Genomic DNA, 21,145 nt, shown 5'->3' with positions numbered 1-21,145 from the left:
GAGGAGACAGAAGTCTGGGATGTCAGAACAACCTAATCCCAAATCGTATCTAATATCTTGTGTTTAAGGAACTAATTTATCTGGAAGGGAAGGTCTCTCGGACAGAGTCTATTCTATACTGACTGCTAGTGCGTGTACAAGCGTCTAAGTGTCTACATGAGAAGCGAGGGGGCATGGTCCTACCATGAAAACAGAAACCATGAATTACTTGCACGGAGACAGTAAGGCCGGGCCCTTTGCTCTGTAGCTGGAAGGATGTTTACCTAAACTACTGGACAGGAATGTATTTCTCGAGGAGCGGAGCAGATAACTTGAAGGCTGAATACAGTTTTGGCAGGCAACAGGCCGGGCCAGGCACTGTTAGCCGCGCAGGAAGTAAGACAAAGGTCATTGATACAGATGCAGGTCCAGGCTGGAGCATTCAGAGGCAGAAGACCGGAAAAGCTCGATGGCAGAATTCAGGACCTACTCGCCTGAGCTGTAAAACGTGAAAAGTGCACCATATAAAGTCGGTGGCCAAACATATTTAGGAACGGAATATCCAACCCATTTATGGTGGATCTGAAAGAGGACATGTTAACGTTGGACACAATTGTATTTGCGTCTTCATAGCTTGAGTGGAGGGAACATACATGTACTTGTAGTATGTACATGGAGCCGTTGGGGTCTAAGATAGGGGACACAATCGATCATAAAAATTCATATTTCCTCATTCCCTCCTTGTCCCCTACGGACCCTTCATGAAATATCGATCCTCAGGAATCCATCAATCTGTTCATGTAACATCATTTGCTCTTCTTTCTTCTTCCGGGATTTTGAATGAGAACTTGAACGTGGGATACATGATGTGGCACACAGGCCGCAAATCGCTGGTCCACATTGTAGACACAGGCAACAACTGAATATTATGAGAAGGCCAATACCTAGGAAGGATAAGATCCTCCATCCCCAGGCTGACAACACGCTCCAGAGCCAACCGGACCAAGTCCAGGTGCCTGGATTCTGGTGTATCTGGCTTACAATCTTATGAAGACGAGTTATGGCTTTGTATACTGATGGCGAGTTTTCTGGAATGAAAACACAGCAACTCGATCCGATGACCCTACAGGCTCCGCCCCTATCGGCTAGGATGACGTCAAGGACAAGACGATTTTGAAGAACAACAATCCGCATCGCAGACTGCTCCTCTGTTAAGTTGCCTAGGGCGGAAGTAGTTTCATTCACTTCTGCTTCAAGGGTTCTTGTTAATCTACGTATTAGTTTACTATTAGTGACAACACCTATGTAGGGAAAGAAACCTTTATTGAAATCTGTGTATTGCTCCCATGCCGTTTCAGTGTAGTCGACAATCGGGAGATCTCTCTGGGGTCTATTGTGTACTAAATGGGTATTCCTATGATAATCAGGAGGGGCTAGGAAAACAGGTGGCAGAAGGAATGCAATGTAACAGGTACCATCCCAATCTGGAGGTAAGCGTATATATGCGGTATGACCACATATGAAGTAGGAATGGCGGGAAGCTCTAAATGTAGACTTGCCTTGATCACTGAATTCGATCACAGTGGTACATTTACTATGACCCATGTGTACTGAACCATTCTTTCTTACACATAATTCACCTTTAACTGGAAATACTGACATAGCGGGCAAGACTGGTGCAGCTTCGGATTCAACATTCAGAATCATGAGGTTAAGTGTAAAATTACCTAATCCATATACTTCATTTTCTAGGTCAGTTCCTGTCTTTTTGGGGAGTCCCTCCTTGTCAGGGTGACAGGCTTTAAGCAAAACTGAGTATCAAACTAAACCATGCTCCACAGGAGCCATTGTGTGTGAACGGGTACGGAAAGAGGGGCAGAACTCCTTTGTATTTCTGATAGGGAGGGAGTCGGCCACATATCCAACAATTTGTAGCATTGCTGGTCTGATGGGAATGATGTAACATGCTAATGAATGTGTTGTTGCGCAGCGCAAATCTGTAGGACAACTCATGTGAAGGTAATTCACTAAAAGAATGTTCGGCAGTAACATTGTAAGCAGAATGAGCACGCTTGAAAATAGGATAGTACATGTGCAACAGTATACTTGCAGCAATAATCAAAAGACTTAGAAAAAACATAATCAATAATGTCACTACACAGTGACTACGAAGTGATTTACAGTATGCATGTTTCTTGAGCTGTTTCTGTCTATTTCTCTCTCTAATTCGGTCTAGAGGATACATGTCAGAGACTAATTTGACCGATTCACCTAGGAGATGACTTAAACAATCAAATTGTCTGACTTGCTAGACCTTAGTTTCAGTTTATAGTTTTGTGATTCGGTTTTTTCAACCAGGGGGAGTTTTGAGTCAGTCTGTGGAAGGGGGCAGGGCTGAGAGTTCAGATCAGACGGTAGTCCATGAAATTTCTTGATATGGCTCGAGTGTAGCCAACCCTTGCGACCCTCGATCTTCACTGCTGTCCTCGTGGTCAGAATTACCAATTTTGGCGTTTGCCAGCGAGGCTCCAGCGGGCTCCTCCTGTCGAAATTTCTTATGAATACGTAGTCTCCAGGAACCACTTCATGGGGCTTCACCTCGGTGTTGTCGGGAAAAGCTGCAGCTACCTGTGAACGGCAAGATTGCAGTGCAGACTTCAAGGAAGCAAGGTAATCTGTAAGCATGTTACAATCGACATCAGTTATTTTTCGAGGTATAGGCGTCCCCCACATATTTGGTGGCCTACCGAAGACCACCTCGTATGGGGATAGCCCTGTGCGAGAATGTGCTACCATTCTCATGTAAAAGAGAGCAACTGGTAGGGCTACTATCCAGTCGACACCTTTCTCTCTGCAGATTTTAGAAAGTCGAATTTTCAGAGTCTGATTATGACGCTCCACGAGACCTGCTGCCTCGGGATGTCGGACACAGTGGAATTTCCATTGATAGCCTAACAAGAGTGAAATGTGTTTCATTAGCTCGGATGAGAACGGCTGGCCGTTATCTGAGTACACGATACGGGGCAACCCATACCGCGGGAAGAATTCGCGAACTAGCTGTTTGGCAGTAGTCGGGGCAGTGTAATCTGAGACGGGATATGCCTCTGTCCAACGGGAAAGAGCACATACAACTACGAGGACATATTTGAATCCTCGACAACGTTCCATCTGGATATAATCCATCTGGAGGACTTCAAAAGGGTGATCGGGAGGTTGAAATCCACCTTGCTCTACAGGAATGCTTTTACCGGGATTGAACAGACAACAAATCATGCAAGTACGCACTTTCTGTTTGGCTGCTACTCGTAAGTGTTTGTTGAACCAAATGTGTTGAATGCTATCTAGCATAGCTTTTTCTCCCAGGTGCGCTGGACTATGTATTGTGTTAATGATAACTTGAACCATGGAGTCGGGGAGAAACCATATAGATTTTCCCTTCGTCATCCATCCCTGATCTGTTTGGATCCCTCCTAATTCAGTCCATTTCTTTATTTCTTCTGGTGTAGCATGTGTCTGTATGTCAATTACATCAAGGGCGGGATCTTTAACTGTCATGCAGTGTGTCGATGTCGGAACTATTGTCTTTGTCACGTCCGTTGCGTGATTCCGAATCTGAGCTGTCTGTTTAGCTGTTCGGTCTGCTAGATCGTTACCCTGGGAAATAATATCGGTGACTTTTGTATGGGCCTTACACTTCATGATAGATATCACAGTAGGTAGATGTATTGCATCTAATAGAGCTTGAATGAGGGGACCGTGTTGAATGTTGGCACCATGAGAAGTTAAATAACCTCTCTCTCGCCAAAGGACTCCGAAGTCGTGTACAACTCCGAATGCATAACGGGAATCTGTGTATATGTTGACTCTTTTATTTTTGGCTTGAATACAGGCTTGTGTCAGAGCGATGAGCTCTGCTGCTTGAGCTGACAAAGTGTTAATACGATTCGTTTCAATGACTTTAGTGTCTGTTGTGACTGCGTAAGCGGCCACTAATTCTCCTGTACTTGTTCTCATGCATGACCCATCCACATAAAGTGTCAGGTCTGGGTCTGGTAATGGGACATCTGTCAAGTCTTGTCTGGGTTTTGTCGTAATAGTAATGACTTCAATACAATCATGTGCCAGTGGGTCTGTTCCACTTAATGGCAAAAGTGTGGCAGGATTTAATGTACTGCAGCGTCTGATTTCTATGTGTGGCTGAAACAATGTTAGTTCATAACCCGTCAGTCGTGCTATAGTCAAGTGTTGTGTTTGTGTCCGGTTCAAGAGAACCTCTACTGCGTGTGGTACTTGTACTGTCAATTGATGTCCTAATACTATGGAATCGCTTTGTCTGATCGCTAAAGCTGTTGCTGCGACTGATTTCAGGCACGTAGGCAGAGCCTGAGCTACGGGATCTAATGTGCTAGAAAAGTAAGCACATGGCTTGTGTGATCCTGCTTGTTCCTGAGTGAGTACTGACAAGGCAGTACCTTCACGTTCTGTAACAAAGAGTGTAAAAGGCTTACTGTAACATGGTGTCGCTAAAACAGGTGCTTGACATAAGGCTTTCTTTAAGTTTTCAAAAGCTTGTGTATGTTCTGGAGTCCAAGGGAGGACAGTCGATGTCGCTGCCTCCTGGGTTGTCAACTGAATGAGTGGTTTTGCTAGAAATGCGTATTGGGGAATCCACTGCCTACAGTACGAAGTGAGGCCTATAAAGGCCCGTACCTCCTTTTGTGTCTTGGGTGGTGGCATGTTTACAATTAACTGGATGCGGTCAGGTGTGAGCTGTCTCCCCCCCTTGGACAGCAAGTGCCCAAGGTACACAACTTGCTGGGCACAGAATTGTAGCTTCGAAGGGGACACCTTGTGCCCCTTGTCGGCCAGAAAATGTAAAACCGTCAGTGATGCTTTTTCACATTCGGGTTCGTTTCGGGCGGTGATCAGCAGATCGACATACTGAAGCAGTGCAGTGTTAACAGGCATGTGGATACTGTCAAGTTGTCTTTTCAGTGCTTGGCTGTAGATGCTGGGGCTTTCTGTGAATCCTTGAGGTGCGCGTGCAAATTTAAAGCTTCGTCCATTTAAACAGAATCCGAACAAATATTGGCTTTCCGGATCGATTGGGACGCTAAAGAAGGCGTTCTTGAGGTCAATTACAGTAAAGAACGTTGCTTCTGAATCAATAGCTGTCAATAGTGAAGAGATATCTGGGACCACGGGATATTGTGGTACAATGCATTTATTCAATTCGCGCAGATCAATAACTAATCGATATACTGGGGGTGCTTTTGGATCAGTTCGTTTAAGAATCGGAATGATCGGAGAATTACATACATTTGAGTCGGTTTCCACAACCACTCCTTGTGCAATGAGCTCGTCAATGATTTGCAGTAAAGCCACTACAGCATCTGGAGGTAACTTGTATTGTCGCATTCGTGGTAATACCACTCCTGCTTTGAGTGTGACTCGATATGGTGTAATGTGCATACAACCTACATCAGTGGGGCCTTGTGCCCATAAATGTGCAGGTAGATTCTGTAACCGGTGATCCATGTCTTTTGACACGTAGTGACCTTTAAAGTCACGCAAAAATAGTCGTACTCCGTCCGGAGAACAACATATTATAGCTCCTAGAGCTTTCAATGTCTTTATACCTAACAAGTTTTCTGGACATGATTTAGTAAGCAATAAATCTGTAGTCCGTGTCAATGGACCAACTGCAAGTGGAAGCGGTTGCGATACTTCGTTAATAGTAGGCTTTCCTGAAAAACCAAGGGAAATATTCTGTGAGCCTGAGAGGGGTGCCCCTGGAACTTCGTCGTGACTTATAGTTGTTCTGCTTGCCCCTGTATCAATTAAAAACTTTCTGTCTTTCCCTAATACTTGACTCTGTACATAAGGACCCTCTTGATCTACGGGAACCTCAATAAGAGGTAAGCCAACTTCCCTCTCTAGGCTATTTCATGTGTATCGCTGATACTCTGGGTAATCATTTTGTGCATACTGGTACATCTGTTGTGTCGTGTTTTGTGTTGCGGCACTAGGCTGTGACTGTGGTACCGCTACGGTCTGTTGTGCAGCTTGCATAGGCTGTACATTCTGAGGTGCTTGTTGTTGGATCTGATCCTGTCTAGACGGACGTGGTCTCTCCTTTGTTTTACCCGTAGAGATATTATGTTTCAGAACTGCACAATCGTTTATATAATGACCTGGCTGTTTACAATAGTTGCATGTCCCTTTTACAGGAACTGCTGAATTACTGGACTGTGTCGCACCCTTTTTATGACCGTCAGCTGGAACTGACTGAGCAACGAGCATTTTCATTTTTGTGTCTTTCATACGTCTCTGTTCGTGGTCTTGTTCTTCTCTAATTCTATTCTGGTGATACTGTAACATTTGTAACATTTGTGAAGGAGTGTTAGCTTGCCAAGTGCTCTCAACTTTCAATACTCTGTTTTTAACCTGGGGCAGGGAATTCTCGACTAGTTTTGTTACAAAAAGATGTGGATATGACTCCCTATTTGCTTTTAGGCCGCTATTAATACCAAAACATTTCTCAAATCGGGAATAGAAATCACTAGTATCTTCATCGGGTTTCTGTTTACAGGCTGAGATTGCACCCCAGTCTTCCTTTTTTGTAGTTAATAAACGTGGCAATACTTGTACTAATAATCCTGGCAATGCTTTAATTTTGTCCCCAAGCCCTCGGCCTGCTGTTCGGGCTTTTTCTTCGTTTTCTAATGCGGTCCAATCAATCTTTTGGTCTCCCACCTCCCATTCCTTTTCTTTGAGTTTCTCGTAAATACCGGCAGGCAATAATACTTTTAATATTTTCATAATGTCAGGATAGGTATAATCACCCATGAGTAACATGTCCTTGAGTTCACGGTGAAAACCTGCTGGATCTTTGTCATGGCTGGGTACTTATTTTTTCATTTCCAATAGTTCTATTTTAGTTATGGGCGTGTACACAAACACGCGCGAAAAAGAATCATCCATATTTTTAACTGGGTGCACTTCGCGTAAGGGATTCTGTCGGTCTATGTAATACATTTTTCTTTCCATGGAGGGAGCTGAATCATGTTCTGGACATAGGAAGGTACTGTATCGATGCCGATGTTCTAGAATTTCTTTAATTAGATCGGTACCCATACCTCTCCATTTATTCGTGAGTAGTTCTATCAGTATATCAGGTAGGGGACCAGGATCGGAGTGTTAATTTTTATACAATATAAGGAGGTGTTGTATCATGTATATACCAGCTAAACGCTGTTCGTCTGGTGTGAGATTCAGAAACGTGTGTGCTAGCGCATCATCACTGTATTTTTCAGAACTGTCAGCCCATTGTACTGCTGACCTGGCTAATTCTTGTTCATCCATAGAATCGAGCACATGGTACCCCCTTCGTTCTCGAAGTAATTTATCAGTAGCCTGGAATAAGTGTTCAGGGGTCCTTGGATTTGAGATAGCTGCTTGAAAAATTCTGTTACATTCTGGACGTATCGGACGTATTGTATTATTAAAAGATCTTCCTTTTCCTACATAAGCTATCGTTTCTCTAGTTGGTAATTCTAATTGTCCTGTGGTCATTTCTGACTGTTCCTCCTCCTCTCCCTCTGATTCAGTTTTGTCTGCCTCTAATCTTCTTTCATGTATTCGTTCTACTTCTTTTCTGATCTTTCGGTGCATAACTTCTATACTCTTCTGTTTATCATGTTTTCCGTCTGCTATATTCTGACCCCATCTGGTAAGTACTTGCATTTCCTCCGGATCTACCTCAGGCCTATCTCTGTTTCTGATCAAGCAGTTTATGAAGAAGCGTAACAATAATTTTTGCATGTCCACTTTCTGGTATTCCATGGCCTCGCCAATACTTTCAGGACCTTGCCCTGTTTGGATAAAGTGGTATATTTTGTCTAGATGACCAATCATTCCTGGTAGCGTCATTAGATAGGTCGAAACTCGTCGTAAACGTACTGATGATAGCAACATTCTGTCGTGTTTACCGGGCACTGGATCATATCTACAATCTGTAAGAGGCCCATTAAATATATTGTGATTAGCTGTTTGGGGTGTACGTTGGTGTGCTAAATCCCTATAAGTCAACCTAAGTGCTGGCGGTGGCGTGGAAAAACCTCCTGTCGCACCTCCTGTCGCACCTCCTGAGGTGCCAAGTCCAAAAGGATTTGTTGGATGTAGGGTAGAGAGTGTAGATGCAGGAAGGACTGTAGAAACGGATGGAACGTTTAGAACGTGAGGAGGAGTTTGTTGCTGCGAAGGTGGGGGCAGATGATCTTGGCGTTGAGCTTCGTCAACATGTGGTGCGCGTGGCTGCGCACCATTAGCATATTCGGGAGCGGCATCATCTAAATAGGAAGAAAGGAAAATGTCCTTTGCGGTCTTGGGATGTACTTTAATCGGGAGTAATGGGGGTGGCAGATCTTTTGGTACCTCCAGGGTGGCCTTAGGCAAACCCTCGGTCAGAAGGGGATACATACCATTCATAAGAGTGTTTCGTTGTCTGTCTACTTGTTCTGTTTTTACTCGGATACCTTCGTCAATTAATATGTTTTCTCGGGTTTTGTCTGAATTCTCTCTACTTTTCTCTTCTTTTCTGAACGCTTTCTCTGCGCGTCTATGCGATTCTTTACGCCATAATTCAATGGCATCTTTCTGTGACTGTCTGGCTTTCTTTTTCCACAATACTTCTTCTACTCTCATGATGCAATCTGCATCCCATGTCCCAGCAGCGGGCCATCTCTGACTTTCTGCTAGATCCTTGGTGTAGTCCACCCATAAATCAAGATATAATACGGCATCTAGGCCATGTTTATGGTACATAAAGTACCCTGGAGTGTCCCTAGGTGGAATGGGAACAGCTTCCTCGAGTATCCCTTTTCTAGTTTTTATCTGTCTTAATTTCGAGAATAACGGCATCTTGAACCTTGCTACTTGATTCTTACTCGGACTTGAACACAATTAATACAATAAACACAGTAATGAAGATCGAACAGTCACTCATACCACGACATTTAAAACATATCAAAACATTTTAGAACGAACAATAATAATAATTAGAATAAAACTAGTTACTGACATAATACTAGATGTACTGCTAAACAGCACAGATACACTGCTGGAACAGTGCAGACCAGGTCTGTGTACCCAAACCCGTCTTGACCGGCACAAACCAATGTGCACGTCTAGATGCGTCCCCAGCAACGGTACTCACCGGGAAGCACGGAACGGAACAGAAGGCCTCGGAAGTCTGGACTGGACTAAACCGGACTGGACTCGACTCGACTCGTGACGTGGATACTTCGGAACTTCGAAATCTGGTGGGCCTCTGTATACCTCGGATCTTGCTCTCTCAGCTAGGCTCTGGTCGGGATTCTCCGCACTCCTCACCGCCTCGTCTGGGTGTTGATCGCAGCCTCAGTCGCCCCCCGTTGGCCTGAGGGAGATACAGGAAATCCTGCGGGTACGCGTAGTTGTCCGTCCGGCTGTGGCAGGAGACCGGGTCTGCAACGCACCTCCGGCGCGTGGGGTGTGAGAGGCGTCCCTATTCGGGCGCCAATTATGTGGTAAATTTAAATTACCTAGACTTAATTTATGCGGTAAAATTAAATAAGAATAACTCAGTAAAAATAAGAGGCAGAATCCGTGGTATTTGAGGTTATAAAAGGGAATTTATTCCTTACAAAGGAATTGGTTCGAACCAGGCAATCGGGTTCCGTCACCACGAAGGTTCAGGAAGGAATCGGCGATACATTATTGACGGTTATTATATATATATAGTAAATGCATTACAGTAAAGACAGATGCAGGAGGCGTAACAGCTGATAGCAAGGATAAGAATACACATACGTAATAAAAAGGCGTTACAGTAGGCGTGCATAAAGGCATATACTAGAAACGTCATTAAGAGGATGTCACAGGTGGGTGGATCCATAAGAAAATCCTGCAATGTCAACAGAAATACATGGCAGGGATGCGCGCGTAGCCGCATGACGTGTGATTGACGTGTAACTAGAAGGTGAAGGGGATTTGACATTTAGCCCTAGATGAGGAGACAGAAGTCTGGGATGTCAGAACAACCTAATCCCAAATCGTATCTAATATCTTGTGTTTAAGGAACTAATTTATCTGGAAGGGAAGGTCTCTCGGACAGAGTCTATTCTATACTGACTGCTAGTGCGTGTACAAGCGTCTAAGTGTCTACATGAGAAGCGAGGGGGCATGGTCCTACCATGAAAACAGAAACCATGAATTACTTGCACGGAGACAGTAAGGCCGGGCCCTTTGCTCTGTAGCTGGAAGGATGTTTACCTAAACTACTGGACAGGAATGTATTTCTCGAGGAGCGGAGCAGATAACTTGAAGGCTGAATACAGTTTTGGCAGGCAACAGGCCGGGCCAGGCACTGTTAGCCGCGCAGGAAGTAAGACAAAGGTCATTGATACAGATGCAGGTCCAGGCTGGAGCATTCAGAGGCAGAAGGCAGGAAAAGCTCGATGGCAGAATTCAGGGCCTACTCGCCTGAGCTGTAAAACGTGAAAAGTGCACCATATAAAGTCGGTGGCCAAACATATTTAGGAACGGAATATCCAACCCATTCATGGTGGATCTGAAAGAGGACATGTTAACGTTGGACACAATTGTATTTGCGTCTTCATAGCTTGAGTGGAGGGAACATACATGTACTTGTAGTATGTACATGGAGCCGTTGGGGTCTAAGATAGGGGACACAATCGATCATAAAAATTCATATTTCCTCATTCCCTCCTTGTCCCCTACGGACCCTTCATGAAATATCGATCCTCAGGAATCCATCAATCTGTTCATGTAACATCATTTGCTCTTCTTTCTTCTTCCGGGATTTTGAATGAGAACTTGAACGTGGGATACATGATGTGGCACACAGGCCGCAAATCGCTGGTCCACATTGTAGACACAGGCAACAACTGAATATTATGAGAAGGCCAATACCTAGGAAGGATAAGATCCTCCATCCCCAGGCTGACAACACGCTCCAGAGCCAACCGGACCAAGTCCAGGTGCCTGGATTCTGGTGTATCTGGCTTACAATCTTATGAAGACGAGTTATGGCTTTGTATACTGATGGCGAGTTTTCTGGAATGAAAACACAGCAACTCGATCCGATGACCCTACAGGCTCCGCCCCTATCGGCTAGGATGACGTCAAGGACAAGACGATTTTGAAGAACAACAATCCGCATCGCAGACTGCTCCTCTGTTAAGTTGCCTAGGGCGGAAGTAGTTTCATTCACTACTGCTTCAAGGGTTCTTGTTAATCTACGTATTAGTTTACTATTAGTGACAACACCTATGTAGGGAAAGAAACCTTTATTGTGGTGAGACCCAAATGTATACTACGCATCCCTGCTGTGGCTGAAGAACAGACAAAACTCAACAGAGGTGACATAAGGACAATTGGAACTAATGAGATTTACTGAGTGCACAAACATAATGGAGGGGGTAACACTGCACCTATGCTGATACTTGTCCAAGGCAGAACTCAAAACCTGGAGACGGTAGAGAGTGAGGGGAGGCGGGAAGAGGAAATTACCAGTGGCATCTACAGTTACCCATGCCAATGAAGCATCAGTATCAGTGACCTGTAGTATATAGTATTGAGTTTTCTTTTAACAAATACAAGCATTGGATAAACCTTTACAACACTGCTAGTTGATTTCTGCACTTGAAGCATCCCAAACCTACGTTCCTGATAATCCTGTGACTATTCACCATCACTACTATAGTGAGAGTCAAGGGCTGAAGCCTTGTACTTGACCCTGTTTGCAGATCCATCGTAGGACTGACCCGGGACATTAGAAGCAAACAACCCCATACCCACACAGTAAGGCCCAGTAGCTCCAACTTGCCCGGTGCCCCTTAAACTCGGTCTGACAAATGCATTGCTTTTCCTAGCACACTGCATGAATGATGTGGACAGGGAAGGAGGAATAAATGTGTCAGCTGGAGACAGGTTCCCATGTGGTGTTTGCTGATTACATCTTTCTGTCTTTAGCTTGCAGGAGCTGGGCCGTCTCTCTGGCAAACAGTTCCTGATGGATCTTCACCTTCCAGACATTCTGGTTTTCCCACCACGAACAGATTTCCACAAGAACTATCTATACACCGCTGGTCACATCATCCTACAGGATAAGGTGAGGTGTGGAGGGAAGGAAGATACAATATACTACTGCTCTCCGTCTTCTTAATCAGATTTATGGCCAGTGATCTGCGATGAAAGATGTCCACTAATATTTTTGGACCTTCCCAAAAAAAACACTTGAGCTGTCTCAGAGGGGGGCATTACATGTTTGCATGGATCATTCTGTGGCTTTCAATATAAAGGTATTATAGAAAAGAAATGAAACTCTTGTGGTTCTGCAGGCATTTCATTGAATGTTATTTTTTTAGGCCAGCAGCCTTCCAGCCTTTCTCCTGAATCCCTCCTCCGGTTCCCACGTCATTGATGCTTGCGCAGCTCCTGGCAACAAGACCAGCCACTTGGCTGCACTCCTAAAAAATAAAGGGTGAGTATCTTGCAGTGGAGAAAGTACAACAGAGGGCTGAGTGGTCAGGGAGTAGGTCTGTGTGATCAGTGTTAAGGTTCAAGGTAAATTGAAATATTAAGTCATACGCAATTTGCAGGCATTTTTGCTGGACGGTTTTGGCACCTTTTTTAATATTCATTGCTTAATTCCTTCTGTCATTTTGAAGAAACTCCCCTTCCATGTTAGGTAGCTGGTACCCTTCCAATTCTTAGTTTGAATTTGCGGCTTCCTACGTCTCGATGTTTCATACATAAATCGTTCGCCCTCACAAGCTTATCTTGTGGCGTTCCTGGAGTGACGTATGCAGCAGTAAGTACTGCATGCTTCCAGTAGTAGTCCTGCTTCGCAGCACATCAAAAATCCAGACCCCTCGTGTGTACGAAACTCTGCTTTACTGCCTTCCTCCTCATCCGTCAGAGTTCCCTCCATCACCTCTACTTTTTACATCAGCTATCGAAATCCTCGCAACTGCATGCCTCCTGGTTTACTGTGCTGAGAAGGATTTTTTGATGGCTTGAGGGACCATGTGAGGAAGTGTGCTCCCCCCACTCCCCCTGCCCGATGTTTGTTGAAAAAACTTCCGCCTCATAGCAGATGTAGACTAGCGGAGGTTCAGATTTGGGTGGTGGCTGAAGGGAAGACATTAGCTCAGAATGAGCTAGTGGCGTCCGTACGAAACCCCTTTCAGACCAGATGTGGATGGAAGTGGAAACGAGTGTTCGAGGCATATGAGCTGCAGATCACACACTTAGGATAGTAGATCGCCATCTGGTGTTGGGCTCGGATGCTTGCAGGTTGTTGTTGTCTTCGGAAGAAGTCTTTGGTCACAAGATAGGTGACTCCTCCCTTGGACTACAGTGCGCATGGGCATCAACTCCATCCTTAGATTGTTTTTTTCCGCCATTGGGTTCGGATGCAACTTTTCGCTCCGGTTGGAAATCTCAATTCCAAGCTTTTCGAAGCGAAAAACTTCCACAAAACCATCGAAGCACCTTCACTCGACATCGATTTCATCGGCTCGATTCCGGACGTCGACGCGGGCCGCTGGGTCTATCCACGCCGTGAGGCCTACGGCTCATGGAAAGGACGCCTTTCAAAAAATGCCCCCAGTGTGGAGCAAAATTTCCACTCAGTGACCACCACAAAGTCTGCAACCTGTGCCTATCACCGGAACACAACGAGTCCAGCTGTCCAGCCTGCGCAGCATTTCGATCCAAAAAGACCATTCGAGATCGAAGGGCTCGACGCCACATCATGGCACAGAGACCAGCTCCGGAACCAGAAAACATCTTTGATGAGGGTCCCGATGTCCCGGAAGAAGATTCCGAGAATCTACAAATCATCTCCGAAGCTGACGACTCAGATGACCCCATTACTCCTGGGCAACGCGTGAGTACTACTGCCCCTGCTCCTACCCCTCCAAAACCAAAGGCATTGGTCAAGACTTCGCCTGCTGGCCTCAGTCGAGACTGAAAACATCCTTCAGAAGCCCTGCCTCCAGGCTCGGCTCCGAAGAAACATAAACCTTCCGGTAGCTCGGGCCCGAGCAAGCCGCATATCATTGTTCCACCGGCACCTTCGGTACCGAAGACAAAAGACCTCTCGGCACCGAAATCGGCTCCGACGCCTTCGGCACCGAAAACATCTAGACCCATAGATAAACCGGCACCGAAAGTTCCCAAGCTGAAAGATACAACTTCGGCTCCAAAACCATCATCGGCACCTAAACCACCGGCTAAGGACTCTCACATACCTCCTAAAGCCAAAAACTCCACCGATCAACCAAAACCTCGATCGGAACCGAAAAAATCGGCGCCAAAAACTGTTCCAGAGGAACAAGAACTATTCCATCCAGATCCCATTGATCCAAGACAGAAAAAGATCTATATTAATCCAAAGACTGGACATGTCACCGCGGTGCCATGTAAAAAACAGAAACTGGACACACCACCTGCCCCAGTTCCTATAAACAAGAAGGACTCTGCAACATCACCTATTCCTCCTTCCTCTCCCATACTACCTTCTACCCCACCCCCTCTGCCTACACTACCCTTACCTCTACCCTCTCCATCACATACACCAGCTCCACAGGATGATGATGATGACCTAGGGGGAGGGGGTGATCCTAATGATCCATTCACGGATCCAGATGCCGCACCACTGGATGATTGGGCATTCCCTCTACCAGACATGCCTGACCCTCAACCATATCCCTCCAAACCATCACCTCCAGATGACCACCTGGGGTTTGGCCAAGTATTAAATAGAGCAGCACTTTTACTATGGTGTCACCATGCACTCCGACGCACCTGAGAAAGACTTCCTATTAGATACTTTTGAGCAGTCTCAAAAGTCTGTGCAAATTTTACCTATGATTAAAGGAGTCATAAAACACGCCCCAGAGGTATTTAAAGACCCCGTCCGTGCCAGGGTTCATAACCCAAGAATAGAAAAGAAATATAGGCCTGCCCCTGAAGATCCTTGTTACATCAAAGGACAGCTCCCATTGGATTCTTTGGTTGTTTCCAACGCTAGGAAACGCGCCAACTCCCAAACCACAGGAGATACACCACCACCCGACAAAGAATCCAAACTGTTAGAAGCCTCTGGCAAACGAGTAGCAGCACAATCAGCTAACCATTGATGTATTGCCAACACCCAATCCCTACTAGCACGCTATGACAGGGCTCACTACGACCAGTTGGAGAATCTGTTACAACATCTGCCAGACCAATATAAAACCCAGGCAAATGACCTTATCCAGGAGGAAAAACTTATTTCAAGTGCGTCAATTAAATGTGCGCTTGACGCCACAGACACCGCCTCTAGACCAATAAATACAAGTGTGCTCCTTAGACGACATGCCTGGCTCCGCATTTCAGGCTTTAAGCCAGAGGTACAAACTAGCATACTTAGTCAGCCATTCAACCAAGAACAGCTATTTGGGCCAGCAGTAGACACTGCCCTTGAAAAGATGAAAAAAGACACCGAGACTGCTAAGTCCATGGGAGCATTACAGTCTCCACAACCACGCGGCTCCTTTCGACACTCCTTCTACAGAGGAGACTCCAAGAATATGGGAGCGGACACCTCCTCTACATTCAAACCCGCTACACAAACATCCCCCAGTAGAGGATATTTTAGAGGAGGATATAGAGGAAACAACAACAAGGGATGAGGTCGAGGCAATACCAACACTCGCACCTCCCCTGCCACAAAACAGTGACTTTACTCCACTCCCCCCAGACCATTCCACTCCAGTCGGGGGGAGACTCAAACAGTTCCTATCTGTCTGGAACTCCATCACAACAGACAAGTGGGTAAGACAAATTATCCAGTATGGTTACTGCCTGGAACTCACAACTACCCCCCCCTCACCCCCCACAGACACCACCCAAACAGCGTTCCATGTCACCAGACCATCTTACGCTCCTCAAACAAGAGGTTCTCTCATTGCTTCAAAAACACGCAATAGAGCCAGTTCCCTTACAACATCAGGGTACAGGGGTATACTCACTATACTTCCTAATCCCCAAAAAGGACGGGACTCTAAGACCAATACTCTACCTCAGACTCCTAAACCTGTATATAAACTCAGACCATTTCCATATGATCACTCTTCAACAAGTGCTCCCACTACTACAACAATGCGATTTCCTTGCCACACTAGATCTCAAGGACGCCTACTTCCACATTCCCATACATCCTGCTCACAGGAAGTACCTAAGGTTTGTGGTGGACGGACAACACTACTAGTTTACAGTCCTTCCATTCGGAGTAACAACCGCGCCCAGAGTATTCACCAAATGTCTAGCAGTAGTAGCAGCACATCTCAGAAGACAACAAATTCATGTCTTCCCGTATCTAGACGACTGGCTAATAAAATCAAGTCATTCACCAAATGTGTTCTACACACTCACCAAACTATCCAAATCTTACACAACTTGGGATTCACAATAAACTATCCCAAATCTCATCTCCAACCCTCTCACATACATCAGTATCTGGGAGCCACCATAAACACCTCCAAAGCCCTAGCATATCCCAGCCCAGCCAGGATAGCCAATATACAAGATCTTATCGCAAATTTTCAAACTCAACACTCTCTTCCAGCAAGAGTGTTCATGCAACTCATAGGCATGATGGCGTCATGCATCTTCATTGTGCCTTATGCAAGACTTCCAATGCGACCCTTGCAAGAATGTTTAGCACGTCAACTTACAGATCTGGTGTTGGTGGACAGCCGCACACATCGCTCTCTCAAATGGTGGAACATAAAAAACCTGTCCAAAGGGCGGCCGTTCCTAGAGCCTCTTCCACAGATTGTGCTGACAATGGACGCATCCCTCACAGGATGGGGAACCCATCTCCTCGGGCACACCACTCAGGGCAAATGGACCACTCAACAGAAAGGGCTCCATATCAATTACCTGGAACTGCTAGCAGTGTTCCTAGCACTAAAATCCATCCAACTACATCTCCAGAACAAAACTGTCCTCATCCGGACAGACATGACAACCATGTATTACATCCAAAAACAAGGAGGCACACATTCTCTGCAGCTGTCCCAGCTCGCACAGAACATTTGGAGATGGGCCATTCCCCAGAACATATACCTACTTGCAGAACACCTTCCAGGCATTCACAATCAAATTGCCGATCTGTTAAGTCGACAAACTCAACAGATCCACGAATGGGAATTACATCCACAAGTCCTACTGCCCTTTTTCCAACAATGGGGCCAACCAACCTTCACCGCCAGGTTTCCCCACCCGGAGTCAAAGGGCAATGCGATATGGATGAACTGGTCAGGCAGATTTGCGTACGCTTTTCCGCCTCTCCCACTCATTCCATTAGTGGTACGCAAGCTCAGGCAACAGTCTCTCAAACTGATCCTAGTAGCTACCACATGGGCACGCCAGCCGTGGTTCACAACACTACTGGAACTCTCGCTAATTCCACACCAAAAACTGCACCTCTCCCCGTCCTTATTAACCCAGAACCATGGAGAAATCAGACACCCAGATCCAGGTCAATTGAATCTAGCGATCTGGCTCCTGAAGTCCTAGAGTTCGGTTACCTAAACCTGCCACCAGACTGCATGAATATTATAAAGGAGGCCAGAAGACCTACCACTAGTGCATGCTATGCTGCAAAATGGAAGAGATTTGCCATTTACTGCACTAACAATCATATAAACCCGTTGGATGCATCCATCCAAGACATCATTTGCTACTTACTGCACTTGCAAAGATGTAATTTGGCATACTCATCCATACGTCTCCACCTAGCAGCATTAGCAGCCTACTTACAAAATCGACAACACTTGTCACTTGTACCTGCGATCAAAGCCTTCATGGAAGGACTTAAAAGGATTATTCCTCCCAGATTACCACCCTCTCTAGTGTGGAATCTGAACATTGTTCTTACAAGGCTCATGGGACCCCCCATTTGAACCTCTGCATAAATGCGAACTACAGTTCCTCACATGGAAAGTGGCCTTCCTTATCGCTATCACATCCCTCAGAAGGGTAAGTAAAATCCAGGCTTTAACCATACAATAACCAATCTTACAATTACACCGCAACAAAGTGGTTCTTAGAACAAATCCAAAATTCCTTCCAAAAGTCATATCTCCGTTCCATCTTAACCAATCAGTAGAGTTACCAGTGTTCTTCCCAAATCCAGACTCGGTAGCTGAAAGAGCTCTTCATACCTTAGACGTTAAAAGAGCCCTTCTTTACTACATTGACAGAACCAAATCATTCCGCAAAACAATTGTTTGTTGCTTTCTCTCCACCACATAACAGCAACCCCATTTCTAAATCTGGGATAGCTAGGTGGATAGTTAAATGTATCCAAATATGCTACCACAAGGCTAAACGCACACTAACAGTTCCCCCTAGAGCGCATTCCACACGCAAAATAGGGGCTTCCATGGCATTCTTAGGAAACATTCCCTTAGAAGATATATGTAAGGCAGCCACATGGTCTACAACACACACCTTCACTAAACACTATTGTGTTGATGTGCAAGCAAAGCAACAAGCTTCTGTGGGTCAGGCTGTCCTTAAAACGTTATTTCAAACTGCTGCAACTGATACAGGTGACCACCGCTAGGGGAGAGACTGCTATATAGTCTATCCTAAATGTGTGATCTGCAGCTCATATGCCTCGAATGGAATATGCTACTTACCAGTATGCATCTGTTCTTGGCATGTAGAGCTGCAGAGTTGTACACGCCCACCCGCCTCCCCGGGACCTGTATCTGTTCCAGCATTGTCTTACTTAAACATCACACATGGACATCTCTCTCTTTTCTACAAACTCCATCATTTCCCATCATGGCGAAAAACAATCTAAGGATGGAGTTGATGGCCATGCGCACTGTCGTCCTAGGGAGGAGTCACCTATCTCGTGACCAAAGACTTCTTCCGAAGACAACAACCACCTGCAAGCATCCGAGCCCAACACCTGATGGCGATCTACTATCCTAAGTGTGTGGCTCTGCAGCTCTACATGCCAAGAACAGATGCATACTAGTAAGTAGCATATTCCTTTTTTAGATACTGAGCAACAATAATGTAGTGTAGACACTAGACACCCTTGACACCCCTTCCCTCCCCCTCCCTCCCTCCCCCCAGGAGAACAACCACTCCTATCCGCTCGACTGACAATGAGACACTAAATATTATGTTATTACTGAGCCCAAACACCGTCAGGAGCCCGTATTAGATACTGACTGGCAAGATAGGGAGTTTTTCAGTATTTTTTTTAATGTTATTAATGGAGCTTGGTTTCTGTTGGCCATGACCATGCACCACTGAGAGAGCTACGCACACTGAACAATTAGCGAACGGGTACTCACTCGGCTCATACATATTCAAGGGTGAAGAAGAGGGGTCAGAAGGAGACGTGGGGGAGAGGGGATGGGAATGAACTACGATCCAATGATAAATGTGTGACTAAATTCTATGGCTACACCAACGCAAGTTTTGTAAAAAAGCAATAAATGTTTGTTGCACTGGCGAAGAATGAGCGGTGTGCACAAGAGCACACCAGTTTCTCGTGCGGCAGCCAATTGGCACAACAGTGTTGTATGTGTCTGAGGCTGATAGTTGTGCAGTTCCCTTACACTAGATTGTTGAGATTGGTCATTTGTAACCCTCTTTTGAGTAACGCGTGACTTCTAAACTCACTGCTAATGTGTTTAACTTTAGGAAGATTTTCGCCTTTGATATGGACACCAAGAGGTTAGCCACCATGAGCACCCTACTGCTGCGTGCCGGGGTCACGTGTCACCAACTGGCCAATGACGATTTTCTTAAAGTTGAACCCAGCGACCCCAAATACAGCAGTGTCCGGCACATCTTGCTTGACCCATCCTGCAGCGGGTCTGGTAAGGAGGCAAGAGTAGGTGATGAGGGAAGAGGGTCATGTGGGCGGGGCCACTCCTTGCATTTCTCAATTTATTTTCATTTCTATGGGACCTGCGTATAGTGGTCCGTATATTTTAATTCACAAATAATCTTTGTGTGGCTTTAGTGCTTGTAAAATGTGTTTTATCAAAAACAGTGGATGCCACGGTCCCCGCAGTAGTGGTAGCTTCACACACAGCCCACTGATGTACATCAGACTTGCCCAAGAGAGCCAGTGAAAAGGAAGGCTGTTTATCTCTTGTCGGTTCTTTGCCTCACTGCGGAGACTACCAGACCTGTTCCAATATATTAGGGGAGAAGGGGTGTTTGCAGAACAAGCAGAAGATGTAATGCAACATGGGAGGGGGAGTTATGTCTACGTATGACTGCTATAAGGCCAACATGCTGTCACCAAGAGAGACCAGTACAGCGTGTGCTCAGATAGAGTCTGAGCGAAGAATGTGATGGACAGGAGAAGGGGGGGGGGGGGGGGGGGTATAAGTGCCCAGGAGGAGGATCTATCTCCAGGACCTCTTTTAAAATGCTTTCGTTTGTTCGCTTGGACACAGGGATCGTGGACCGCCTGAATGACCTCACGGATGATGACGGCTCGTCGTGTGCAGAGCGACTGCAGGCGCTGGCCTCGTTCCAGCGCAAGGTGCTGAGCCACGCACTGAGATTTCCGGCTGTGGAGCATCTGGTCTACTCCACGTGCTCGGTGCACCAGGAGGAGAATGAGGATGTGGTGCGAGATACGCTGCAGGAGAACAGTGCTTTTAGGTACCTGCTGGTGGGGTGGAGAGCTCCTCTATTGCATGCTCACCTTTGGAGGTGGGGGCGGGGGGGGGGGGGCAGATTCAGGCAGGATGTTGCATGCTTCAAACTGCTGCCTGAATTGTGATGACCTGAAGCCATCCTGTGCTGAAAGTCAGTGTAAAAGTCTATCATACATCAAGGACCGGAGGTGAAATGATGAGTATCTGCGTGACATGGAGTCCTGAAGGTGAAATCTCCTGTATCCCCGAGCTACCAATTCAGAGAAGAGATGCTCTGAGTCCTAAAGATACACATAGTGTTGGAAATAAGAGACTCTTTATGTCAAAACCAGTCGATCTTAGCGCTATGAGGCACTCTGATCCTCAGAAGCGAGAGCCTGAATAGCCGAGACATCAATTCCTAG

General features: G+C 45.8%; 1 protein-coding gene across 1 annotated transcript in view; it reads left to right on the top strand.

Moving 5' to 3' along the window:
• NSUN5 (NOP2/Sun RNA methyltransferase 5) overlaps positions 1-21,145 on the top strand; it is a 39,258-nt gene that overhangs the window by 16,297 nt on the left and 1,816 nt on the right. The window contains exons 5-8 of the mRNA XM_085649660.1: positions 12,016-12,154; positions 12,411-12,526; positions 19,768-19,946; positions 20,535-20,745. Of these exons, the coding sequence (XP_085505786.1) occupies positions 12,016-12,154; positions 12,411-12,526; positions 19,768-19,946; positions 20,535-20,745 (645 nt within the window). The remainder of the gene's footprint in view (positions 1-12,015; positions 12,155-12,410; positions 12,527-19,767; positions 19,947-20,534; positions 20,746-21,145) is intronic.

The sequence above is a fragment of the Triturus cristatus genome, chromosome 3_2, assembly GCF_964204655.1.
Source record: "Triturus cristatus chromosome 3_2, aTriCri1.1, whole genome shotgun sequence".
In the NCBI taxonomy this organism is placed as follows: Eukaryota; Metazoa; Chordata; class Amphibia; order Caudata; family Salamandridae; genus Triturus; species Triturus cristatus.
The sequence above is the reverse complement of the archived record's forward strand: the minus strand, read 5'-3'. Positions and strand labels throughout refer to the sequence as shown.